The sequence below is a fragment of the Pecten maximus genome, chromosome 9 (assembly GCF_902652985.1).
Source record: "Pecten maximus chromosome 9, xPecMax1.1, whole genome shotgun sequence".
NCBI classification, from domain to species: domain Eukaryota; kingdom Metazoa; phylum Mollusca; class Bivalvia; order Pectinida; family Pectinidae; genus Pecten; species Pecten maximus.
Window position 1 is genome coordinate 15,390,394 of NC_047023.1, and position 26,164 is coordinate 15,416,557.

At 34.9% G+C, this 26,164-nt stretch overlaps 1 protein-coding gene across 3 annotated transcripts; it reads left to right on the forward strand.

Annotated features, from left to right (window-relative positions):
- The first annotated feature begins 1,903 nt into the window (after positions 1–1,903).
- LOC117334084 lies at positions 1,904–24,233 on the forward strand. Of its 3 annotated transcripts, none has more exons than XM_033893525.1 (3): positions 1,904–2,222; positions 16,391–16,560; positions 16,932–24,233. In XM_033893525.1, exons 1-3 carry the CDS (start codon positions 2,153–2,155, stop codon positions 20,184–20,186), a joined length of 3,495 nt encoding a protein of 1,164 aa, XP_033749416.1. In that variant the 5' UTR covers positions 1,904–2,152; the 3' UTR covers positions 20,187–24,233. The 3 variants fall into 3 exon arrangements, with proteins under 3 accessions (XP_033749416.1, XP_033749418.1, XP_033749415.1); XM_033893527.1 differs by lacking the exon at positions 1,904–2,222 and adding an exon at positions 5,321–5,391; XM_033893524.1 differs by lacking the exon at positions 1,904–2,222 and adding an exon at positions 13,329–14,956.
- Positions 24,234–26,164: the final 1,931 nt, after the last annotated feature.

The following is a 26,164-nucleotide window of genomic DNA, read 5'->3' on the forward strand; positions in this document are numbered from 1 at the left end:
ATTTACCAATATTGTTAACTGTCAATTTTTAGGTAACAATATACTTGCTTTTCCTCCATTTGGTGTTAAATGTTTATTCGATATTCAAGAACTTGTTCTCATTATCAAGGTTTCCATTATAGATGTCTACCGAAAAAAAACCCACACGCATGGTTTCAAAAATAAAAGTTGATGAAAACCAAGGAAGAAGTCGTGGCCAGCATCATGATCTATAAGGAAATAACCCATTTCCATGTACGATATAAGATAGGCCTTGTGGTTCTGTTGTTGTGACGTAACCTGGATTATACCTGGGTTTTCATGATGGGTGTCGTCGACGAAGTAGAAGACGCCGAATATATTCAATATATACACTAAATCCAGCACGATATCCTTTGAAGCAAAGAGGTAGGGAGTGTTAGACACAATATATATGATATTCAATCAGCTTTGTCACATAATGGACTGTTTAAGTTTAATTTAAATGCTGCCTTCCATTGGTAGCATGATAGGAAAATTAACAACAAGCCGGCAGGGGAGACCGATTAAAAAGGCAATATATGTTTGTTATGTTTAATATCCCATTTACATGTAGGTTCTCTTTGGTACCCTCTTGTAGATATTCGAGTATTAGATAAAGAATATCATATCCGGCGGCCATATTGGATGATTGACAAATCAAAAACTGTGACCAATACTTCTCGATTTAAACACACTGGTCAACAAGCATTGGTCTCAATTAGACCAAAAGCTTTCAAAATATGTCACCGATTCTGTGAAAGTACAAGAGGCCCATGCATTTGTTTTCAAATTATTTAATGTCGAAACTGATCGGAAAAAACGAAATCGACACAACCCCTGTCGTGTCTACTTGTGTGTACGTAATTTGGGGACTTGATGGATGTAAACAATGAAGACCTACCGGATGGATCTTGACATTCAAATACATTTCTTTAGTTTCCATTGTGTTTCACAAAATAGGTTTTTCAGTGACCAAAAGTCCCAGAATAAAGGCAATTTTTTTGATGAGTCCCTGGCATGAAGCCCAACAAATCTGACTCATTCGATGTCATAGAGGTCAAATTAATTGAAACGCTTAAATGACATCTTCCGATTAACAAAACGACAGAGAATCAAGATATTACGATGTCGGTTCCTGTGATAAAGCCCAACAAAATGTGTGAAAAGGAATCGTTTCTCCATATTTAATGTCACAGAGGTCAAATTTATTGAAACAACAACTTAAACGATTAAAATGTCAACAACTGTATTACTTAGCTAGCAGCAGGAGCCTGGTATGAAGCCTAAAATGTTTTATTAAGCTTAACTAATGCTTTCTGGGAGGAAGCCAAGCAGAGTTTGTGAAAATAAGTGACCTTGACCCATACTAGATGTTACAAGAGCTATCTTTGCTAGATATAAAGTGCTCAAGTAACTTAATTCTTTTGATAAACTTAATGGCCTATGATCAAAACAGCAGCATTTGATAACAGGGAACCGATGCAGTTTGACAATGTTTTTACGGATATCTGCAAAATATATTATAATATAGTTATGTGATAAACATAATCTTTTATTCGTTTATTTCATTTTCTTTCGCATTAAGAGGCTCGTTAAACGAAAAACGGTTCGTTTGATCAATCACATTTCAAATTAAAATCATCAAGAATATATTTTGTTAAATATGATCTTCAAAATGGTTGATGATTATCATTTACTTATTGCTCCTTAGACATTTCACACGTCAATATAAACATCTATCGGTTATCATAAGGACATATAGAAGCCGACACACTCGTATGATGGTATTGACGAGTTTAAACAGCTGTTCTCACTGAAAGGGAGAGAATCCCAGATATTCTAGCATAACATTGACCTACAAGCGAATGTTTACACCAGACTGCATTTAGCTAAGCCAAACACGCATGAACAGGGTCATGTAAAACGTTTCAAATTTCAGCTGTGGGACAATGCAGGTATATTTATTTTACATTTCAACCGCCGCGTGTTTAAATCCACACGGATATTCTAAGGATTGGCTGGAAAAGACCCACTGCACAAGAGAAACCGGAAACCTATAGCCAACCAATATAATGTCTGACTGGTGCTATCCTGTCGTCTGGATGACAGACAGTCGATGATATTGCAGTCGTTAAATTAGACAATATTTGTCATGTCGTCGATGTCACGGAGCATGTTTCACTCCCAGGAGCTGAGACAACATGTGTTCGTCTCCCGTCCAGGTTAGTAAATACGTGTAATATATTGTTTATTGATACTAGAAGGCATGTACTTGTACTTAAACCCTGGTAGTACTGTAAAACACTAAGCAGCTTTTATCATGTTAATATAATATTTAAACATATTAGGTAGGTTCAAAGTTTTAAATGTTAAGAATAGTATAGTTAATCACGTTAGCAATACATTTTTTCTGAACTAGAATAATAAATGATTTATAAAATATCAGAACTAACAACATTTCCCTTAAATTCAAATCTCCAAATTTATATTAACCCTGGGAACCCATCATTTGCATTTTTCAAATTCAACTTCTGTTTGACTGCATAGTTTACCATCTTAAACAAACTGCTTATTGTGAATATCCAACATGTATGTATAGATATTTGCTTTACAAGCAATATTGGTATGTATTGCCATAAGCCGTACTGCATATGCCGTGCAGTTGTTCATAGTAAACCACACACAGGTAAATATTTGCTTTACATCAAATATATGTATGACTGGTATATTATTCTGCTTATGCACCGCATTCCTTACACGATAACCCGTCATTGATAGATCATTATTATAGTGTCATAGATTTGTCACAATTTACACGGTACGCGGTGCATACAAATCAGTTTCCTGTCTGTTAAACACCGTAAAATTAACATGAAATACTAGTGAAGGGATAGTTTAGTCACAAATATATAGTAGTACTACATGACACACAACCGGGTATATGGTTTCATTGATGGATTGGCATAACTACCTATATTTCTACCAATGGATAGCCTAAGAAGTAGTTGTTGGTTTACTGTCGAGGTAGGACTACCAAAGGAGGACACGCATATGTAGTTTTTCCCCTGCCCATTCCTACTTTCACTAACAATGTTAAAGATGGTCATTATCCTCACAAACAAATATAAGAAAACTATCTTCACCCATAAATAATGTTTTGCCTCCTCTACTACTTTCTCACTGATAATGTTTAAAAGATAGTCATCGTCCACGCAATAAAATACCATAAAACTATCTTTCACCCATACATAGGGTTTGCCTCCAGATGTCCAATCCTACTTTCATTGACTTAATAGGAACATATTGGCAATAAACAATATACGAAAACTTAAATATGACAAGATGCTATGAAATACATGGTTATGGACGACCTAATCAATAACAGGTCCATACTGAACTTACACGTTAGGTTGGTGGTATCGAATATTGGATATATATGGGTTTTAAGGGTTGCATGTTATCAACATCAGTACTGTATATTACATAACCTTTAATGAAAGTCGGCGCGTTTCCATCAATTTCAACATGTACACTACACAATATACAGATATGCATTTCCACCAATATCAACATGTGTATTACACTATATATAGATGTAAATTTCCATTAATGTCAACATTTATATTTCATTTGACCTGTAATAAATGATTTTTTAGCAATAGTAAACATAGATTAAATAAAGTTATATATTACCACGTGCTTATTGCATGTAATAAATTAAATTAAAAACAAAGAAAATCAATATTTGTTAATGAAACAGCAATTTCATACAATTGTGAGACTGATTAATATTTCAGGACAATTGTTAGGGGAAATGTTGTGCCTGTACGACTGAGCTCTCTATCAGAACATCGATAATCCCTCCACTGCAGAACTGTAGATGTAACACTCGGGGCTGATCGTGGTAGTAGTTATTCAAATGCTTTCGAAAATGATATGCTTCTGTTATTCAGCTGTGTTAACGGTGGAGTTAAAAGTGATGTTATGGCAAGACAGCTGGGATAATGACGGATACCTTATGATCGGGAATGTAATGTACATCCACTCATCACTAATAATACAAACCAAATGTCAAACCGTTTAATGGCTGCAACAAAGACATTATATAAAAGCAAGTGTCTTTTGTGAATTCAACATAGTTGTCCGCAAGTTATGAGCTTAAGTAGAGAATAAAATTGTTAGTAGTAGATAGATCATACTCACTCAGTCCACAGTTTTTGCAAAATGAACACAACCAGGAACCAAGGGAACCAATTATAGATTTTGAGAATTTTTTCCCCAGTATTTCTAAAGAAATAGTGATAGAAAACTTCAACTGTTAGAATACCTGATAACCTGGTCATTTCGTTTAATGGATTAGACTTAAAAATCAAATAGACACAACAAGGGACCATGGGGAAGCCACCTGCGAAGTTCGAGTAAAATCCTCCTTGTACCTCTCAAGAAATAGCGATTAAAAGGATTGTTTACGGACGGACGACAAATAAGACGGACGACGGACAACGGACAACGGACAAAAGGCGATTTGAATATCTACATTAAAACGAAACCATGATTCTTACCCCTAATCGACAAAAGGTGGGCAGAAAACGAGAAAAAAAATGTACAGTGACTTAGCTTTACTCCTAAATACATAATTACTTGTATATAAAACTATAGGATATATTTAAAACAAAATAGCACGAATTTAACCGCATTCAAGTAAAACAACGATTTGTTACAGGCGATTAGTCTACAAGGCTATCCAAATAAAATCATTATTTGTGTCAAACCTAACAAGACCTCATTTTAATGGCGACTGGATTACATAATACCTTTAACTACTCAAATGATACGACATTAAAAACGATGGAAGTTGACTGTCATAATCATAAAGTGCATACCAAATGTCATCAACACGAAACAAAATGTCTGCAAATCATGCAAATCAGAAGATAAACACCTACTTACCTAATTTGATCGTAATCACACAATATCCAACTTCCACTAATCAGAGACCATGACGGTCATCTTTAAGAAGAGTGGCACTTTAGACTGAATTAATATGTTAACGGTTGTATTTGCAAGGTATTAAAATGTTTCACGGTCTTTCTGATGTAAACAAGTACGGTGTATACGATATATGACATATACAAATTTTGAATGTATTTAGTAGGGATGGGTATGTTAAAAGGTGTGAATCACCTGTTACACTTTTAGTGTTTATTGCGTAGGGGTAAGGCGGCAACTCAAACAATACCGTACGCTGAGCATTAAAATAGCGGAGGTGTAAGTTTCATAAAAGGTAACATACATATACAGGTACAGGTAGCACATGTGCAGATTTAGTAGCGATACACGATTACATGTAGTATGATGGACTTGGCGTGGATCATTTCATGATATACACAGGTATGGCTATTATTTATCCTGAAATATTTAGAGAAATATCTATCGATTTAAAATTAATCAATATAATAAGTTCACGTTTCCGAATTGCGTAACATTTTGTGTTTTAAGTTTAACAAATGAATGTGATCAACTCACATGTATACTCAATAGCACATGTACACTCAACATTATTATCGTAAGTATCGTTAATAGATATGTAACACTAATTCATTATAATAGGAATACAATCGTCTTGGTAATATATATATATAACATAATACTACGAAGAATAATTATTAAACGAACTCAATGTATAGAAATCATTATGAAAGGATACAACAGTTAATTCATTCACCCTTGCACTGATAAAGCATAAGGACTATATCATAATGAAATGTCATCATTGAGAAATCATCGTACAATCACCCGGGGCATTACAGTCTTGTCTGCCGAATATACTTTCATATGACCGCAGTGTATTTGACAGACTAGAGCTTGTGGTAACATAATGCCATGAAACAGGAATACATGTATTCAGAAACTATTACATTGATAGGGATCATATTATTATATACTCGTGTATGTCACTTTCTAACTGTTTCCACATGTTACTGCTAGTTTTCATATCGTGTTCGAGTCTTTGTTAACTGACTATTGAAATGTCTCTGGCGATTATTTTCCTTTTTCATTTAACGTTTGTAGTGACAATAACTAAATGAAATAATGACGTTTGTTTACAAAGGTGTATTAGACAATATGCTGAAAATAGAACTTAACATATATATCCTGTTGAAGTCACTCGATACTTATCTCAAGACAAACGTATACATGTATCCCGTAATAACAGACCTAGTGTTTACCTAACCCAATGCTATCTAGAAAATGACTTGTAGGAGTACAAGATCAATACACATTTCCAAAATTTACATCCGTTTACGACTGTGAAGTACACGGACGGTGACTCACGGATATGATACGCTAGCAAAACAAAGTGTATACATGATAACCACATCCATTTGTAACAATGAATAAAATGCATTTTAAGTAAGTTTTTACCTTATCAGCGAGTAAGTTTAAGTTCGTAAGAACTAAAATAACATATGGTAATCATTTTACATGTTATTGTATCGCATGTCAGCGCTGGCTAATTTGCAAAAAAAAAAAAAAAAAAAAAGTACAGCGTTAACTCCTTATTACCTGTCCAAGTAGCAATTGGATCTGATAAATTCAAATATAGATACAATGTATAAGTCTCATGTCCGTTGAAGCACCTAAATGTCAACTCAGATTTTTAGGTTCCGTCCATACACTAAAATTACGATTTTAAACATTTAAGTCAAGGAGGATTTCCAAATATATTTTTACACATTTTATTATCAAAACGTGTCGTTATTGGAACTAGCTATCAAACGCATGCCAAAATCGATGTGAAACTGAAATAGATGCAGGATCATCAATGCTTTTACGTGTGAATCTAAACACACACCCACACACATTACTTAACCACACTTAACATAAGAATGTAATTTCTATGTAACAAGATAGGGAAATTTTCACTTCAAAACTGCTCAAACAGAATTAATGTTCTGACAAATAGGAGACTCTGATGCTACATTTTGTTTTAAGTATTTGAACAACAAAGAGCATGCTAAGGACACAGAAAACGAAACGTGTGTATTTGCAAGTATTATATGATGTAATATTTTTTAAAATAAGAAAAATAGCGACGCCTTAATAAAATCGAAATTCTAAGCCATGATCGCAAAAAAAAAAAAAAAAAAAAGTGACAAAATATGAAATAAGATTTTGTATAATATTTAGATTATATTACACATGGTATAAATTTTTGAAATTGCGGTGTTATAATACTTTCGAACACACCTATAGATTACTAAAGATAAGTATCTGGCATTATCACATATAGCTTCAGCGCTTCAGCTTATTAGTCGCGCCTTGTCATACAAACTAAAGGTAGCATATAAACTAACATCCACTTATGAACACTTGCCAACATTCTGCATGTCAAAAATGCAAAATGTTTATCTATATAAATGTCAAATACATTTACATAGAATTGATATGCGGAGTCGGGAGATGTTATCTAATCCGAACTAATTTGAAAAACAGCATGTTGAATTCGTTTATGAATTTTTACTCACAACCGGTTTTAAAATGGTCTGAAGTTACAAAATTAATTCATTTTTTGATTTGCCAATAAATGCCGCATATCGCATTCCAAGCAGAAACTGAACGTCCATTACAATCAAATGGGTGTATTAAAGAGGCTTACCCGCAGACGGACCGGTAAACGGCACATCTCCGATCACTAAATAAACTTCAGTACACGTTTCTATGTGACAAAATTAGAGGCTTTCCGACTTTATTTCTTGAAAACAATTACAGAATATGTATTTAAAAGACGTTTTAAAACTCAACCTGAGAGGGAAATGTATGGAATATAACGGCAAATCTTCTTTGTAAATCGCCGCTGCCTTTGAAGTTATCACTGTGCGGCACTGTGCACGTGCTTGTTTCTTTGATGTGTCAATCAAATTAGACTCCACTTTATAGCGGGGACTTATTGCGGGTTGCGATTAAATAAAAAATATTTAAAAAATGAGGTTTTCATATCACTTTTCAGCGTTTTTAAGGAAAATAAAATGAAAAACTCAACAATTCCAACAATCTGTCATGTGTAAAAAATCTTTTTCTATTAGCCAATTTTTCTGATCTCTCTGCGGGCAAGCCTCTTTAACTGACGAGGCGAGTACATTATCGAGCCGTCTTAGTTCGAACGATATCATAAAAGGGGCTATCATAGGGACAAAAATTAGAACTGTAAACCACATGCTATAAAAAACCCTCCCTATAAAAATCAAGACAAACAGAGTAAGTGTTATGATAATAGCCGGAGAAAAAAAATAAATATCAATCACCAAACTATGCTAGGTCCTCTCAGTTTTAATTATCGGCCAAGTCGAACATATCAGAACATCGCAAGTGCAAACATTGTGTGGTGAATAGGGAAATCAGACTAGGGTCAGAAATAGCCAAATACTTTATTATTGGTAACGAAGGGACGAAGCTCAAACCTAAATCGCACGCAATTAATCACGTTAGATCATTAGATCATGATCGATTTCCTAGGTAAGCAAGATGACGACGGACAAAGTTCGGTCGACATACGGATGGGCGATGTAAATACAGATCATTATTCACCAATATTTATGTGATTTAACTTAACAACATTTTAAATGTCTTCAAAGATTCTATTGCTATTGCTTGGTGGTCACACTGATTTTATTCTGAATAGTGGCACCAGTTGAGAATCCACACACGCAGCAATACTTTGTTTACAGTATTCAATAACAAGAAATACGTAGTTCATATCCCTCACCTTCTATACTTTTAACCTATTCTGATTTCCCTTTCTTTTCTTTTAAATTCCCACAATTTTAGCCCCTAACAAGTCTTACTATAATCCTTTAGCGCATGGAACATTGAATGGATCCTATTCCAACGATTCATAATTATCATTTTTACCAATCTAGCTTGCAGCAAATTAAGAACCATGTCGCCTTTGGTTAATATCTGATTTAACCAAATCAAAGGTCCGTAATTTGTATATTAGATATGCAATTTGTTTGCAAAAAGAAGGAAACTTTTATCTCGATAACAGGGAATTTAATAACGGGGAATTGTGATGTCATATATAATAAGGCGTCATAAACGCAAAATTTCTAACGTTTTTATGTTTATTGTAAAAATAAAATTCATTGAATGGCTGTAAAGAACCTAAAAGTACCTAAAATCATATTTGATATATAATAAGTCGTACATTGTAGTCACATTTTAAAAGCAATTGTACAATAAAAGATCTATATTATTCTGTGAAAATACTGTAGATTGCTTATATGAAAATAATATTTCACCTCTTGGACGATTTGATGTGTACAATTGTAGATTGACATAATAACTTTTGTTTAAAAAACTATCAAATGAGTAACTCAAGTACCATAATATTATAACTCGAAGTACAATTTCACTAAATCCATTGACCTTTAAAAAGTCATACAAATTGTTTGTATATTAATTCTATATACCTTAGTGCTGTGAGCCCTCTTATAAAAGTGACGGTAATTCACATTAATCTGTCAGTCCTAATACCGGTTTACACACAATGGATACCTATTGGACAGCTGACCTCACCAGTACATTTACAGACACACAACTGTCAAAGTCTAGTCAGCTTAACAAAATTATTCAAACAATAATGTCTCAAGTTTTACTTTAAATATTAAAACAATGAAAGTACTAATATTAATAATGCATGTCTAAGCAAAGAGTTATAAAGTTTTAAGTATGAATAGTAATTATATTTTTCAACGGTTTAAAAGAAAGCTTGACTGGACACAGTTTCTTTAACTAGCCTAAATAATAAATCGTTGTGGGTGTAACCGCGATTGGCCCGGGGGTTCGTGTGTGGTGACTACCTGTGGTCCTGTATCACCTGTGTAGTATATAACATATAGAGATGAAGGATGCAGTTAACGACTTTAGCTTCAGGTCATCAAGTCAGTCTAGCAATACACACATTCTAGCAGAACACGTCTACCCACCAACACTTCATGCTTGGATGGATACTCTTATCGACAAGACTGAAGTATATTGGATGTTTTATAGTGGATATACCAGAAGATTTAGCCGTATTTTTGTGCTCACTCAATAACAGTAACGACGAATACACATTCGAAAAAGGAAATTTCCGTAAGAGGGATCATTTCATGAATTAATGAAAATATCAAACTACAGGATGAGGGCGTTTCTACATGGATCGCTTCTGTTGTATTCAACTATTCATGGACCTTATGCTTAAAAAGAAACATTCATTAACATTTTATATAAAAATTATACTTTGGAATGTCTATCAAAGTGTTAAGGTGTGACATGAATGATGTTGAATAGTTGACAGGCTTTTAAACGTAATGCTACACTAAACCGGTCTGGTATCGAATAAGCTTATGTGGAGCGTAACGCCTTTGTGAATAAGGATACAATGCTATACAAACCGAGATTCATTACATCATGGGATTACAAAATAGAAGCTTGAATATGCTGTAACATGAATCTCGGTCAAACCTCGGTGTTTATGAAACACGGTTATCGAGACTTCCCGAGGAAGCGCCTGTATATAATATATTGAGCGAACTGTTTTGGTGTATTGGCAATGTTACTCTGTGACTGTTGAGATTGTGAGTTTGGAGATTACCGTGTGTATGTGTATATCAATTCGGCAAACAGGAGTACACCTCAGAAATCTAACAGTTCTGATCATGAAAACTACTGGTTTGCAAACATCATCCACACCTTGTACAACACAACTTAGTTGACGGATCATCGGCAAACCTGACAAGACATACCATATCACAGGGTTTTATGGGCTCTGCTAGTGTTGTGGTTAAGGTCATATGATGGTGTGTATTCATAAAAAGAAGAAACGTGTTTTTATTACAAAGTGAATATATACAAACAGAAGTAAATGGCCTGTGACACAATATCAGGTTCAATACAAATATGTCCTTGGGGCAATTGAACATAATATTTTGAAGTACAGTGAAGCCGCTAGTTAGTGCCATTGCATAAAGGAGACGTGAAAACCTAACACCATGGATTTAAATACAGTCGGGAATGACACAATTAACACAAGTTGTGATTTCGTGGAGAACATGCTTGATGAGACCACAGAAAACGTATCAATTCAAAGTGAAATAACCGCAGGAACATCTTGCAATGTCATTGAAGTCGTAGGTACCGACCGTACACGACAAGAGATAACAGAAGATGGTATCGGATATATTGATGTGTTAGTAGATAATAACGACCAACATTCAAATGAGAAGTGCAAAACTGCTTCTGGGCAACAACTGAACAGTGTAGAAGAACCCCGTGATATTTCTTCAAATGTGTTAGACAAGAATCGATACCACCCCATTGGAGAAGAATTACAACTGTCAACTGCTCCCGACCTGTCAGAATTTTGTGGGAAGACAACTCTTAACGAAGAGTCAGATGATAGTCTGGAAGCGCAAACAACCCTTCCAATCCACAGTGTTTGTTCTGGTGATGACAGTTTAAACAAGGAAGTACATGACATGGTCTTTGAACTAGAGGAGGATCTCAATGATGGTATTGAAACTGTTGAGGTAATGACACTTTCAGAGTTCATCGGTTGCATAGATATTGAAGATCATGCAAAATATCTTTTGGACCCTAAAGCAAAGCAACCATTTGCAGAGTATGGGACTGATCAGCAGGATTTAGATAATACAATTCCAAAGGGAAGCGTCAGTAATGAAGACATGCCTGTTACTGGTGCTACTGGAATCCAGACTATTACACGCAAAGATTCCGAGACGGATAATGTCGTTGTTATAATCAGACCTCGCAGTGATTCACCCTCAGGGGAAAAGTATAAACATGCCGGTCAGCTTGGTGTATCCGATAGTCATATCACACCAGCACTAGATTTTAGAATAATACCATCACCTAACTCTTTACAAAATGCTGACAGAACAGAACACCACTTTTCGCATCCTTATAGAATACATTCCGACTCGGAGAGTTGCTATAGCAATAAATCAAATAACATTCAGACTCAGGATTCCAATTTATGCGAAACGGGTTTCAAATCCATAGAATTAGGTGAAAATTGCTCACGCATGTCGCCCAAATCTACCTCAAATGAAAGAAAGTGTTCAGAATCAGGTGCTAGACGCAAGAGATGGGTACGACATAATTCAACAGACACAAGCACAGGCGACACAATGGGTAAATCAACCAGTTTTGAAGACATTAAACATTCAAAGAAATCAAATGAAATTGACATAGACAAGTTGGACCCAGAGTGGGATGCTGAAGACAAACTTATCTGGGAATTGCTGAGTTCAATGAAATCGGTTACAAAACGTCCGGATGAACATTCAGAGGTCGGTAGGTGTGATGTTGTTTCCGGACGTTTCGAAAATGCAGTGAAATCGGACGACCAAGATAGGTCAGACGCGATTGACAGTGATAACAGCTTACTCAGCTCTGAACTACTTACTAGTCTGGACAGCTTCGGTGAGAAGGAAAGGGAGCGATTGATTTCGGAGAAATTGCAAAAGAGACAGGCAGGGGGTGTGACATGTATTACGTTTTTATCTCCAGGACACAAAAGACAGGTAGATACGTTTACCCCAATACATTGTAAAGAACCATTAAAACTAGACGCAAAGGGATTTTTTCAGAAGGGATTCGAATCGTCTCGAAAAGATTTATCAGTGCATACTAAGGACATAGACCAAACTAATCACCGAACTATAAATTCTTCTAAACTGAACTCGCCAAAACTTTACCTTTCATAGCATTAATAATTCAACGTTTCTGTCTTTACGGTATAAGTATATACAAACAGTATAATGCTCTTTATAAGATAAGCAAGAAAAATAGTTCACGCGTGTTCAGAATGTCTATCAGAATGCCGGTACTTATTGCCTTTTTTTCAATTAACAGAAACATACAATACTGTAAATCACTTTGATTTGGCGAAAACATTATTTCGTGAACTTACATCTTCAGACATATTCACGAATACATGATTGACCACCATCCAAAAGTGTTACTATAGTTTATTCGTACAGATAATCACGACAGATTTTAATTCGCTATTGACTCGCGTGTTAACGCAAAAATAAATCCCACGCGAAATGTAAGTGGTTTACAGTACACTATTGATATTACGACATAACGGCTATAACGAAACAAAAATAAATTCCCTTACCACCTGCCTACTTTGTCTTTGTAGTTTATTACGTAATTTTAGATATGGGTAAAATGCATACTGTAGTGGACATGTTATGAAAAGGGAAGGCCGACAATTGAAACCAAATTCCCTGTTATCAAAGTCGATAAATTAATCGCGAATACAAATAGCTTTCGGTAAAGGAGGAAGAAATGTGTCAACATATGATTGTAACCGTTATCAACAATGTGGTTTCGAAATGAATCAATATTGCTTGTCGTGTTTATCTAAATCTCGTTAATATTACATAGAAAAGAGCTACAAAGAGTTTACGTTATAGGAGGAAGAAGAGAGTCAATCCATACTTGTAACTGTTACAGTGTGATTACTATACTGAAGTGGTTTCGAAATGAATCCGTATCGCATGTCTTGTTTATTTAGATCTTGTTAATTTCATAAATAAAACGAGCTGTAACAAGAAAAAACGTTTACTCGTTTCACTATTTGCAGTTGTTTTGAAGCCAAAAAAAAGAAATATTTTATTTTAGTTACGCACAAAACTGAAAAGTAAAGTTTTTTCTTCTCATCCAATTAAACCATTCGTATTTTTGGATTACTTGTAAGGATTTCAGTTTAATTCACGCTAACACTACGGTTACATTTTGTGTAGCGGTCTCCAGTTAAATCTATTTTAATCTGGATGGTATTCACAGGACTATAGACACATTCTATATCACACGACAGTAACAATATGACGTCATTTTGGAGCCAAGATGACCTATGATATTTCAACATTGGCATGACGACTCCATTGATGACTTAGAACAATCATATAGATTACTATGATTTTCAAGTAACTGTTTCGGCAAATATAACTATCATATTAGTTTCAGATTACATTGTATATGTATTACCAATATAAATACAATCTGGCAACCATTTGATGGTTTGGTAGAAGATTATATGAGTTAATGACGTAAAAAGCACATTGACATTGTAATGGAAAACTTAAAATCAAACTCGCTTAATGAATATTACACCAACAAAACTTATTACGACAATCCCCGCAACACGTCTATATTTGTTTTATTATCATGAAACTTTAATTGCCTCAAAATAAAATATAATTTCCAAGCCGATTGGAAAATCAACAATAAAAACAAAATGATCACAATTCCTAAAACCTATGTAATATGTTTCATATCGGCATCATTCAAGGCATGGATTTAAAATTTACAGCCAGTTTATCACTAAGCTAAGGCAGAGGTTATAAATCAATGACCGACCTGAAAGATAGTTTGGTTGTGCCAGAACCTTGTGCTAGAGCTTGTCGTATAATGTATTGATCCAAAAGATCTCAGCATAATATATTTTGAAGCAGACAAAATGGCCGCTCATTCTAGTGGTTATTTTTCAAATGAATTTCTTCCTAACATGACGTTGTTAGTATGTTCAATCAAGCATGGATTTAGTGCCTATTAATGTGTAAACCTGATTTCGATAAAGATGTAGGCAGATGCCTTTAAACTGCCCGAACACGAACCCCTTGAAGGACAACATACCTGCCTACCTGGTAACTGGTATCGGCCTCCAGGGTCAGGAGCGGCCAGACATTCATAAGTTACAACCAATTGAAAAAGTGTGATAATGGAGATTTATTTCATCTGTATCGGACCTTTTACGTAGGACAGGGATCACTGAACGTTATCATGGTGTTTGCAAGGAAAATCAACCCCGAGGATGCCATCAACATTTATCGTGTTCACATTCCGCACATACAGCCTGCACAGCTTCACTTATCACAAGGTAGTACAAAATAACCATGTTGGCGTGGTCTGTAAGGCATTACCAACACGTATTTGATAACTTTGACGTTATTCATGTCATTCAAGGTTGTTGTAGAGAGTGAGTTATGTCTTTCGTTAAAGCCAGACAGTCGCCAGTCTCCTTAATATATGCATGATTGGTCAAATGACTTTTTATTATTCATTAGTATTAAATAGTAATCAGCAAATCCGCGTTAAACACACATTTATCATATCAATAGAAACTTATACCAATCAATGTTTTAACTTTTGCTACTTGATCATGTTATAAAACGATAGTTAAAGTTAAAAATCAATACCATCTATAAATAGCTGTATGATGTCATCAGAAAATATGTACACTTCGTATGAATGGTGTCCTAACTGGTTTACACATCGATAAACTATCTTGTTTTGTTATGCAAGGCTTCCAGAAGTAGAAATGCCTCTAAAAAGGACGCATCAGCCAACTGATGACGTCAGTAATAAATTGGTTCTGGATATATAATCGACGTCACTAGGACACTAGTCATGGTTTTTGCCGTACACTGGGGACAATGTTACAAGAATACCGGACCGATATTCGTGTAAACATACAACAATAACACAGTTCTTAATACCGAACATTTGTCCAGTTTTATATTTCATCAGTATTCCAAATAAATCATATGCCCCATTCAAACTTAATACATGTAACCATTATTCGAATTTACAAATCAACAACTGTTTTGAAAACTGGGCAGTCTAGTATTTAGCCTTATGGTGCAACGTTTCATCTGTATTCGGCACACATGTATCTACTTCTTAATTTAAATCCCGCTAAAAAAATGTACTGTTTTGGCATACTGCATTAATAAATTCATATCAAAATTATATTCGTCTGTACCTTTTCATATCATTCCAACAAGAGCAAATCTGAACATAAATCAGTTTGACAAATACTATTACAGTAAAACTCACTTGTGTCGAACACGCTTGAATCGAATACATTGGATGAGTCGAATCTTTCGTTCGGTCCCGATTTTTTCCCTTCTTTATCTTAGTAAATTAAACACGGATGATTCAAACATTTTTGAAACGAATACTGCGAATACCTTCGAATATATTTTGTGGTCCCTCCCTTCTAAACTATACCAAAATTTCCATTTTTGTGTCGAACTTCAAAGGCGTCATGCTTTCCTTAGGTCGCTTAGGCGTGGAAACAAAAAAGAACAAATGCTAAAGTACTACACATTTTTTTGTTCGTGACTAACTATTGCCATGTGACTTTGGAAAATCCTATGTCCCTCTTGTTTTACAGGATATTCACATAAAATCTTAGAAATAGTTATTTAATTTTGTGAATATTCAATATTTTCCAGCTTGTTTTAAGAGTACAAACGTCATTTATCTTCATTTCCTATACATGTAATTTACTAAAAACTTATATTTTTAGATGCCACAACACAAAGTCCATTCGCAATGTCTTCCACTCAGCTAATTTTACCCAAACTAAGCCTCATCAGCAAATCAGCTTCTTTCTCTGATTCAACAACTAACAACAAGTATGGATACAAGACCACTACATCGGATGAAGCAGAAACACCAGAGTCCGATGATGATTTGGTATGTTACGTTACTACAGAAATATAGTTTTTCATAGCATAGCCGTCCAAAATAAATTGTTCAACAAAAACATACCCTCAACACACACAAAGCTTACTTTCTTGACAATCTTAAATTTTGATAAAAAATGCTACTTGGAAGCAGCTTACTTTCCTTGGACCTTTTCAAATGTTTCCACGCAAATCTAAATTTTTGTTCATATTTGCCATTGTTTTATCGATTTTGACTTATAATTACGGTTTCGTTATTATATCGGTATTATTATTTTATTTATTTCGAGAGATGGTTTGGCCTTTTTAACGTCCTACCAATAGTTATGATCATTTAAGGACGGTCAGGTTTTTAACGCCTTCTCAAATTATCTTTTGTAGATGTTCGACGAGAAGATGGATTCCGGGAGTTCTTCAAGCCTGTCCGACTCCCTCAATAATGCTCTTGAAATGCTGAACAGTTCTAGGCTTGAAGACGCCGAGAAACAACTTCTAAAACTTTATCAACAGATGCAAGAAAAACCAGAGGACAATACTAAAATCTTAGTACAGGTCTTGAACGGACTCGCTGATGTTTGTATTCGACGAAGTAGAATGTGCAGGTCCAACCCGATGGAGTGGCAATGGCTTTGTATGCATGCGATATCCCTACTTCAGTACAATTGTGAAGTATGCGACTCCGAATTGGAGGAAAACCTTGACAATCAAGACACAGAATGGTACACAGAGCACAAACTAGCTGCAGAAATCAAATGTCGTCCATTAGAAGACAGCTTCAACAGAGCACTGTATAATTGTCTCAAACACGAGGGGAGAAAATTCATGGACCCCTTCCGGTCTTTTTCGTTCCCGAACACTCCAAGTACACCATCTCTTGGAATGTTTCCGCTTTCATCGGGAAATTGCTTTAGTCTGTATCCAAGTATGCACGACCGATTAACAGGAAAAACCGACAACCAAGCCAGCGTGGATGATATGAATGTTGGTCTGGATTGGCTTACAAAATTTTTAGAGTACTGTCACGACAGAATTCAATCCAAGAACTTAGGGGATATTTTCAATAGACTTTTCAAACGTAAAACTTCCTCTTCCCTTAAGGAAAATAATGATGATACTGCAAGTATTATGTCAGAAAGTTCGTGCAGTTCTCTGGACTGGGATCATGGTGATTTACAGGGAATCGATGAAATTGATCCTAATTCCAAAGATTCGCCTGTGCCAGTGGTAGATAACGCATTCGGTTTCGAACTGGCATCGAGTGACGTAGATGAAGATGGCTGGGATTTTTTTCTGAATGACAGGAAACACTGCAAGTTTCAGAGCGTCGTGCAAGTGTCTGGAAATAGTAAAGGGAGAAAGGAGAGTATACAGAACCAGAACCTGCTGGATGTGCGTGCTTCGGATAATAAGTACAAAGACAAGGAAATCATATCACCTCTTCATGAGCACAGTATAAAACTTACGTTAGCCAAATCCTACACACGGCTTGCAGAGAAGCTTATGTTAGAGGAGGAGTATAGAAAAGTCGAGGTCTTGCTGGAGCAGGTCATGGGAATATTAGATGAGGTCATGGATGGGACAGCTGGTATGTTACGTTTTAGTGCAAAAGTCATGAAAAACCTAGGAACTGTAAAATCAAAACAAGGGAAATCGTCCGCCGGTTTAGCCCTACTAAATCAGGCGCTAGAAACCTACCGTGATCTGCAAGATGAAGAATCCAATTTGGAAATAGCCACCGCCCTTCTAGAACTGGGCAACGGCTATGTGGTGGGCAAAAACAATGACGATGGTGTTTATGACGATGCAATATCTGCCATTCGCGAGTTTTTCGAGAAAGACTTTTCTGATAGTGAAAGCTCAAATTCTAGTCCAAACAAATCTGAGCCTTCGTCTCCACAAAAGACAGCGGAAGAAGAAAAGAACATTGAAGAGGCCGCACATTGCTACAAGGAAGCTCTTTCCCTCCTTCAATGTCGGGAAAGTGACGAAAAGGACAGGATAGTGGTAGCTAAAGCTACCATGAGGTTAGGTGATTGCTATTTCATGCAGAAAGACTATGATAGAGCGTTAGAATGCTTTGAAAAATCACTCACCTTGTTTCGTGACACCACAACTCACGGGAGAGAATTTGTTTTGGAAAATGCTCATGTGATGTGTATGCTAGGTGTTTCAAGTTTTATGCTGCATATATATCCTAGGGCGGCTACAGTATTTGAACTAGCTCTTCATTTAGTCAAATATGCATCTGTTCTCAGCAGCACTTATATGCACGGACTTATCATATCATTTATGGGCATCACATTTTACAAAATGAAAAATTATCACAGATGTGTCTCCATGTGCTATCAAGCGTTTGAACTTTTCTGCAATATGCACGGCAGCAAACTGCCTCATCTACCAAGGCAGAAGTTATGGATGGTCTGCCAAGTATTGTATGTCATGGGCAACTCGTACAACATTATCTCTCTTCACCAGAAAGCCATCAAATATCTTACGGTTGCACGGACATTGATGATGGCTGCCAAAATGAGGGACCGTAGACAATTCATGAGAGTTCTGCAGATTCTTGGCGATTGTCATTTTGCGCAATATGATTACAAAACTGCACTAAGCTACTACAACGAAGCCTTAGAGTATGGAGAATGTGAGAGTCAAATCTCTTTTGATGAAGTGTTCGACCCAAACACAATGTCGGATGATATGACTATGCATAATCAGTTGATCAGCAAGTCTGCCGAGGCACACATCAGCATGCAGCAGTATCAAAACGCTGTACACTACTTGGAACAAGCTCATGACATGCAGGAAGTTATGGGAGAGGACATCAAAGGCGACCTAATCAGCACACTCTATCAACTAGGTCACATTCATTCCATGGCTGGGGATGTGGACAAAGCCATAGAGTCGTTTGCAGAGAGCTTGGAGGTGTACAGAGAAATACACAAGGGTGAACTTGGACCAGATATGTCTGTGACCTTAGGAAACCTTGCCACAATGTGTTACGTGAAAGCATGTGTATGTGAAGACAATGAAGGAGAGCTGGAAATGATACTGGCGGCAGAAGAGCATTTTCAAAATGCTCTCAAACTAGACCAGAACCCGAGTGTTTGTGTCAAGTATGGAAACTTCTTGTACAGTCAGGGGAATTACGACGATGCCATTATGTACTTGGAAGATGCTCTCAAGATTGAGGACATAGACATCGCGTCCGATCTCGTGTACGGAGGCCTTGACAAGGTCACCCTGCCAGACTGTTTACAGGATGAAGTAGACACACAGGAGGAGGTGGTATTACCTCCGTCAGCTTTGGCAAGATACATTCTGATTCTCTCTCACAAATATCTGCACCAAATGGATCTGGCAGAGAAACACCTCTTTCTCCTGCTGTATGAAGCTCTGGAAACTGACATTCCTATATTGTACTCAGTTTTAGGGTATTCTATGATGGAAATGGGTCTGTTTGAAGAAGCTATTTGGAGTTTTGGCATGGCAATTTCTCTGGAGAATGAATACTCGCTAGCAATAGACAACTACTGTACATGTTTATTGATCTGGACAATGCGCACACTTCAGCGGGCGATTGAGAACATTTGCCTGTACCATGGATTATCTTGTTATGTGTATCTATACTGGTGATGTGCTCACAGTATTGATTTCCACGTGTTTACAAAGCTTTATCAGCTTATATCGCAACACAAACTATAAAACAATTGCCAGTCTCAGATGAGGTGTCAAAGTACAGACCTATTTATCACAGTACTAAATGTTTCTCATTTTTGAGTTTCATGACGTCATCACTTAAACGTAAAGGAATAATCAAATGCCAATATACTGCAATGGCATTTTCGTAACACAAACAGTGTTGATAGATGAAACTCGATTGTCACAGCTTAAGTTTTTAAAATTAGACTTCAAATGCATGTTTTCCTGTTGTGAAACCTTTTGTCTCAAAAAGATATTATTTCCGTTTTAAGTTGTCAATGTTCAGGTTATCTAATGATATTTTGCATGAATAAGTTTTTCAAGAGCAATGATGAATCAGCTTGTAAAATAATCTATATCAGGCAATTACATTCCTTTTTAAACCAACATCATTCCATATTTAATCCTCGAAATTTGAATTCCATGGATAATTCGCATATAAAAAATTATACTGCTCATTCCAGAAAATCCAGACACTGAAAATGACAAATGTCCTCGTTCATAAAATATTGTACTATTTAGAATTTATTTAGGAAAAATGTGGATAATTTAACTTTAAACATGAACACATTGGCACAAAAATATAGGTACAGATTATATGTAACATGATATCTCTCAATGTCAAGTCAAACTTGGGTAAAATATTTTTGGTAGTTCACAGGCTGGTTTGGGGTACATGTCAAAAAATTGAAATAAAAATATCTACAATAAGTACATTGTATGTATTAGAATTTTAACTTAGGCAATATGTGAACTGCTTTGACACGCGCGTTTGCTGTCGTGTCAAAAATTGAAATAAAAAGAACTACATCAAGTATGTATTTGAATTTAACTAAGGCAATATGTGAACATAAATTGTATTAAAACAGTTTTCATATGAAGTAGTGACATCTCTAATCAGAGACACATTTCCAGAACTTCACTAAAAGCAACTGGATAGTAAATAATCAATCAACTGAATTTTGGTATAAATATTGTACAGGCTGTTGTTTAAGTTGTTCTATTCTATTTTTTTCCATTTTCGAGGATAGAACAACATTCCAAATGACAGGTACCCTGAAAACATGAATTATAGAGAAGCTAAAATTTAAAAAAATTTCTGCCAAAAATACACATTTTTGCTGAAATATTTTGTGTAAACAGCAAAACTTCTGAACTATCGAAAAATATAAACAGTGATTAACATGTTTTAGAACTGGTTAGTGAGTTTTTAAAACATGTGAGCCCAATAATCAATACAAATACATGAAATTATCTTTTAATCATCATTTTTATCCTCCGGATATTACTGTGCAGCTGTTTACATATTTATAATACATTGTATATAGATTTAGCACTAGGTAGATATCAGTCATTCTGATATATATGCATTATCTACTCATTAGGTAATAAGACTTCATTTTCATTCTTTAGATTTAGACTTACCACTTACTCTGTATTCATTCCACTTAAACCAGGCACTCAAAATAGCACCAATAGCGTTACAATAGTCAACATATCGAATGTCTGATTTAATGATGTCCTATATATGTTGTCCTGATTGGCCAGGGTTGTCCTGATTATTAACATTTTTGTCAAAGTTTTATTGATTTTTAACGGTAATCCTTTTATTTTGAACGTTTATGTATCCACTGCAGCAACATATGTACTACAACAGCAATGAGGATTGCTATGGTCTGCTAAACTACACTACAGGCTCTGGAATTCTGACAGGCTGTCTTAATTCTTATGGTATCAGGCAACTGCTACTCAAAAATTTGGAGTCTGGCCATTTTTAGCAGACTATGTCGACACCATCAAACATCTCACATGGTGGTGTCATGTGACTATGTCAAAACATCTGAGTTGTTATTGGCAATAACTATTGTCAAAGTGATTGAAAACTTGTCATTATTAGCTATGCCATTATATTGAGATGTGTCAGGAATGTTCCTATATTATATATCCCTAGATGTGTACACTCTGTAATAATTACCTATAACATGTATATTGATACAGATACACTCAGTCATGATTTTGTTGTAAACATACTGCTCTATTGAAATGCCAGTATTATTTTGTTGATATTGTTTTTTATAATTGATATTTTTACATTAGTCACATGATTACCATGTTATTTAGTGAAGACATATTATATCATATATTTTGCAAATGAACTAAAGTAATATTACCTATTAAGATGTCATATGATGATGAAAAAACATCAAGAATATATAATGTCTGCTAATGGATATAACAGAGTTAGACAATGTGAGAGGGTGAGTGTGTTTTCGTGATACATTTGTATTTGTAAAAAATGTCTAGTTAATGTGATAAAACGGAACATCAATTTATTTCCATTCCATATGAAATTGTTAAAATTCACCAAAAATTACATGTGGAATAGATATTGTCTTAATTAGTGAATATATTTTCATCAGTTTTGTGTATAAAATGTGTGATGTTGATTTATACACCAAATTTATCATCAAGTTATAGTCTAAGAATTTTTCAATAGATATTCAGTCATTTTTCAGGTAGATGTGAAAATTTTTTCATCACTAAGATATTAACAGATTTCTTATGCGTCTTGTTGATCTTGTTTTAGAACCCTGTAACACTGCCACCATTTGTCGAACAAAAGTTTTGAATTATGTTATTTATTTTGTTCCACATCATGAATCTCTACTGCTTTTTAAAGATATTTAAATTTAAATTCAGGTAAAGCCAATTTTGTATCAAAAGTCAACTGCTTGGAGGACCAAAACCTTGTCTATTAACACAGGTTCTGAGGTTAATGAAATAACATTGAAATACTTTTTACACAGTAAGTCCCTTAACAGAATGGTCATGTATTTGACAAATCGATAAAACTACACACCAATGTAATCAACTGAAGACTCTGCTTTGAAAATACTGATTTATACAACATCAAAGCATAGAACATAAGTCATACTTTTATAAAAGATCAACAATGGTTAATTTATTTTTTCTTTCTTTTAACTTTAACATATAATCATTATCATATATTTAATGAAAACATTTTTTCGTCTTGAGAGTATTTTGGGTCTACTTATGGAAGAATAAATTGTTAACTTTAGGAACACCAATTGCAAGTTTTTACAGTAACAGAACCAATCAATATCTTTCCGTTGATGTCTTTTCTTTATCTGTGTAATAATTTTCAATAAAAATGTGAAACTTTTTTTTAAATCATTAAGCTTATCATACTCTAATGCACTTGGGTCCCCAATTAATCGTTTGGAGATGTATTATGTAAATAATGCAGCTGTACATTTTTGCCATCTGTGATTGATTATTAATGTGATATTGATGTAAAATATGTATAGTTAATTTAATATAAATTTTATGCATCTTTTCAATAAGATAATTTGTAATTCACATTTCTACAATGTTTTGCTTTCTATATATATCCTTTCTACAATAGATTAAAGTCATAAAAATTGGTTCTTTATTTAACACACAAATTATAAGCAATTTTAGCATAGTCAAACAAAAACAAAATATCACTGTTGTATGCCAAAATCATTCACAAAAAAATGTGTTAAAATTTCCTATTTTCCTTTTAATGCTATCAATTTTTCAAAGCATACAACAATTCTAAAGAGTAAGAAAACAGTACATTGTATATGTAAAAAGATGAGAAACAATGAAAAATTAACTAAAACTTATATTTGTGAATGAAAGAAGATACAATGCTGAAATGTCATATCTTAAAGTAAATATATACAACTTTAATGAAAAACCAATAATTATTATCTTCACTTTGATGTTAGATACAAAACCAATTGATGTATAATATTGAAAAAGTATAAAGAATTTTATATATAACTATATTTCCTTTACAGGTTTTGTAAAGCAAAATAAGCATGCAATGTGTGTGATTCAGATTATCAAATAAGAGAATAAGAAGGTAGGATGAAATTTTACAGATAAACTGTATGTATAAAAGTCAATAAAATAAAGAGTAACCATATAAAATGTGGCAGTTACATTGTTTATTTTATAGACACAATCATATACATGTAAATCAAATGTGGCAGTTCTACGAGGGCTGATTGATAGGTTGTGAGCCTCATATTGAAGGAGGTACTCAAGGATGTTCTTTTTAAATCCTACTATTCTCTGACTATTAGGGCCGTGTACCCAAGGACTTGTCTCATTTGGTTAGTTTATATCGATGAGGTAGCACTTTAAAGTAAACGGCTTTGGAAAATGGACAAAATCGGTTAGGGTTAGTGTGAAAGAGTCGGCCATTGCCATGGTTGCCATTCACGATTGTGGCCATAAATTAATTGAGCATCTGCCTTATTCACCTGATCTCTCTCCATCAGACTTTCATCTTTTTCCAAAACTAAAAACAGCTATTTCCCGGCACCCTAACCCTAGCATGCAGTAGATGACTTTCTGAACAGCCAAGAAAAGGAGTTCTATAAATGTGGCATTGAGGCCCTTAAACACTGCTGGCAAAAGTGTATAGATACTGAAGGAGATTATGTTGAAAATTAATACAATATGTCTGGCAAAATTCAAATCCTTCAATATGAGGCTCACAACTTATCAATCAGCCCTCATATGTAATTACATCATCATGTACACAAGTTCTCTTATATAGGATGTTGACAATAAGTTATCTTTATTGAATTCATATCTAAATTTCATGGTAGTGGATCACGGATCAGATATAGTTTATTTATAACCGGCCTCTTTTCATTATCCTTTGACTGCACAGTGAAAACAAGAGACCCAGTGGGCATTTATTGCTCTCCTGCTTCTAATGCAACTTTTAAATTTATCTAGGTCATCTATGCAGATGCTTTAAGCTTCTTACTACTTTATTCAAATATAAGCGTAGGCTAGGTTCATTCATTTGAATAAATTTAAATAAATTTTGAAGCCCTTCATACCAGCATACTGCTAGCCCAATATCAGGTTTGGGTCTATAGACTATTCTAAAGTCATTGTTTGAAGATTTTTCAACACCTGTCCCCCCGTCACTTCAAAAATAGGTCAAGGTCAATTCATTTGAACAAACTTGGTAGCACTTCAACCATAACAGGCAAATTCTCAGGTCTCTGGGTATCTTGGTAGTCGAGAATAGAGTAGTTTAAGGACCTCAGCCTTTTCTTTTACATGTGACCGTGTTCAAGGTAATTCATTTCACCCTTGGTTTGCAAAGATGCACTCCAGCATGCTACAGGTCTAATCTCTGACAGGTCTCTGGGCATCATGGTTATTGAGAAGAAGTTGTTCAAAGGAAAAATTGAAGCTAGACAACTGGAGAGATGACACACCGCAGTATATTTACATTTGCTCCGCCTGTCCCCATTGACACAATGCTAAGAGGCAGTTGCCACCATACGCCTATAACACCCAGTGCCTTGAGCTCAGGCTATAACACCCAGTGGGTCATGTGACATTAAAAAAGGCGGGATTTTTTTTTGTTGGTTCAGTTTTTTTCAAAGTTGACGGAAATGGCAAGACAATGTAAATATAAGTATTGAACAGTGTAACGGGTTCCCATGCCATTTGCCCACCATACATCTTGCTGCCATATTGACTATAACAACATTAAAACCACTGTTCATTGCTTAAATAAGCTCACTTTCCCTTTGGGCAGGTGAGCTAATTGCACTGATGTGTTATATAAGTTATTAAAAGATTTATAGTTATTAGATCACATGCACATAGATGCAAACTGAGAAACACTAATTTAAAGCCTTCACTACAAATCAATGGTTTAATCTATTAATATTCTGTCAATATACTGCACCAATGACTTATGATACATTTTAATGAACAGATTAATAGTAAAATACATATGTACTCATTTTCAATTCTTAATTTAATAAGTTTTCAAGAAACTCTTTTATTTAAAAGAATTTCCAGAAACTAGGTGTCTTGATTTTGTG

What these genes read in the sequence shown, in the direction of transcription:
- LOC117334084 (XM_033893524.1), top strand. Translation starts at nt 14,860, where the DNA reads ATGGTGTTTGCAAGGAAAATCAACCCCGAGGATGCCATCAACATTTAT. An exon ending in ACAGCTTCACTTATCACAAG is followed by an intron (nt 14,957 to 16,390) that starts GTAGTACAAAAT and finishes TTATATTTTTAG; the next exon opens with ATGCCACAACACAAAGTCCA. An exon ending in CAGAGTCCGATGATGATTTG is followed by an intron (nt 16,561 to 16,931) that starts GTATGTTACGTT and finishes TATCTTTTGTAG; the next exon opens with ATGTTCGACGAGAAGATGGA.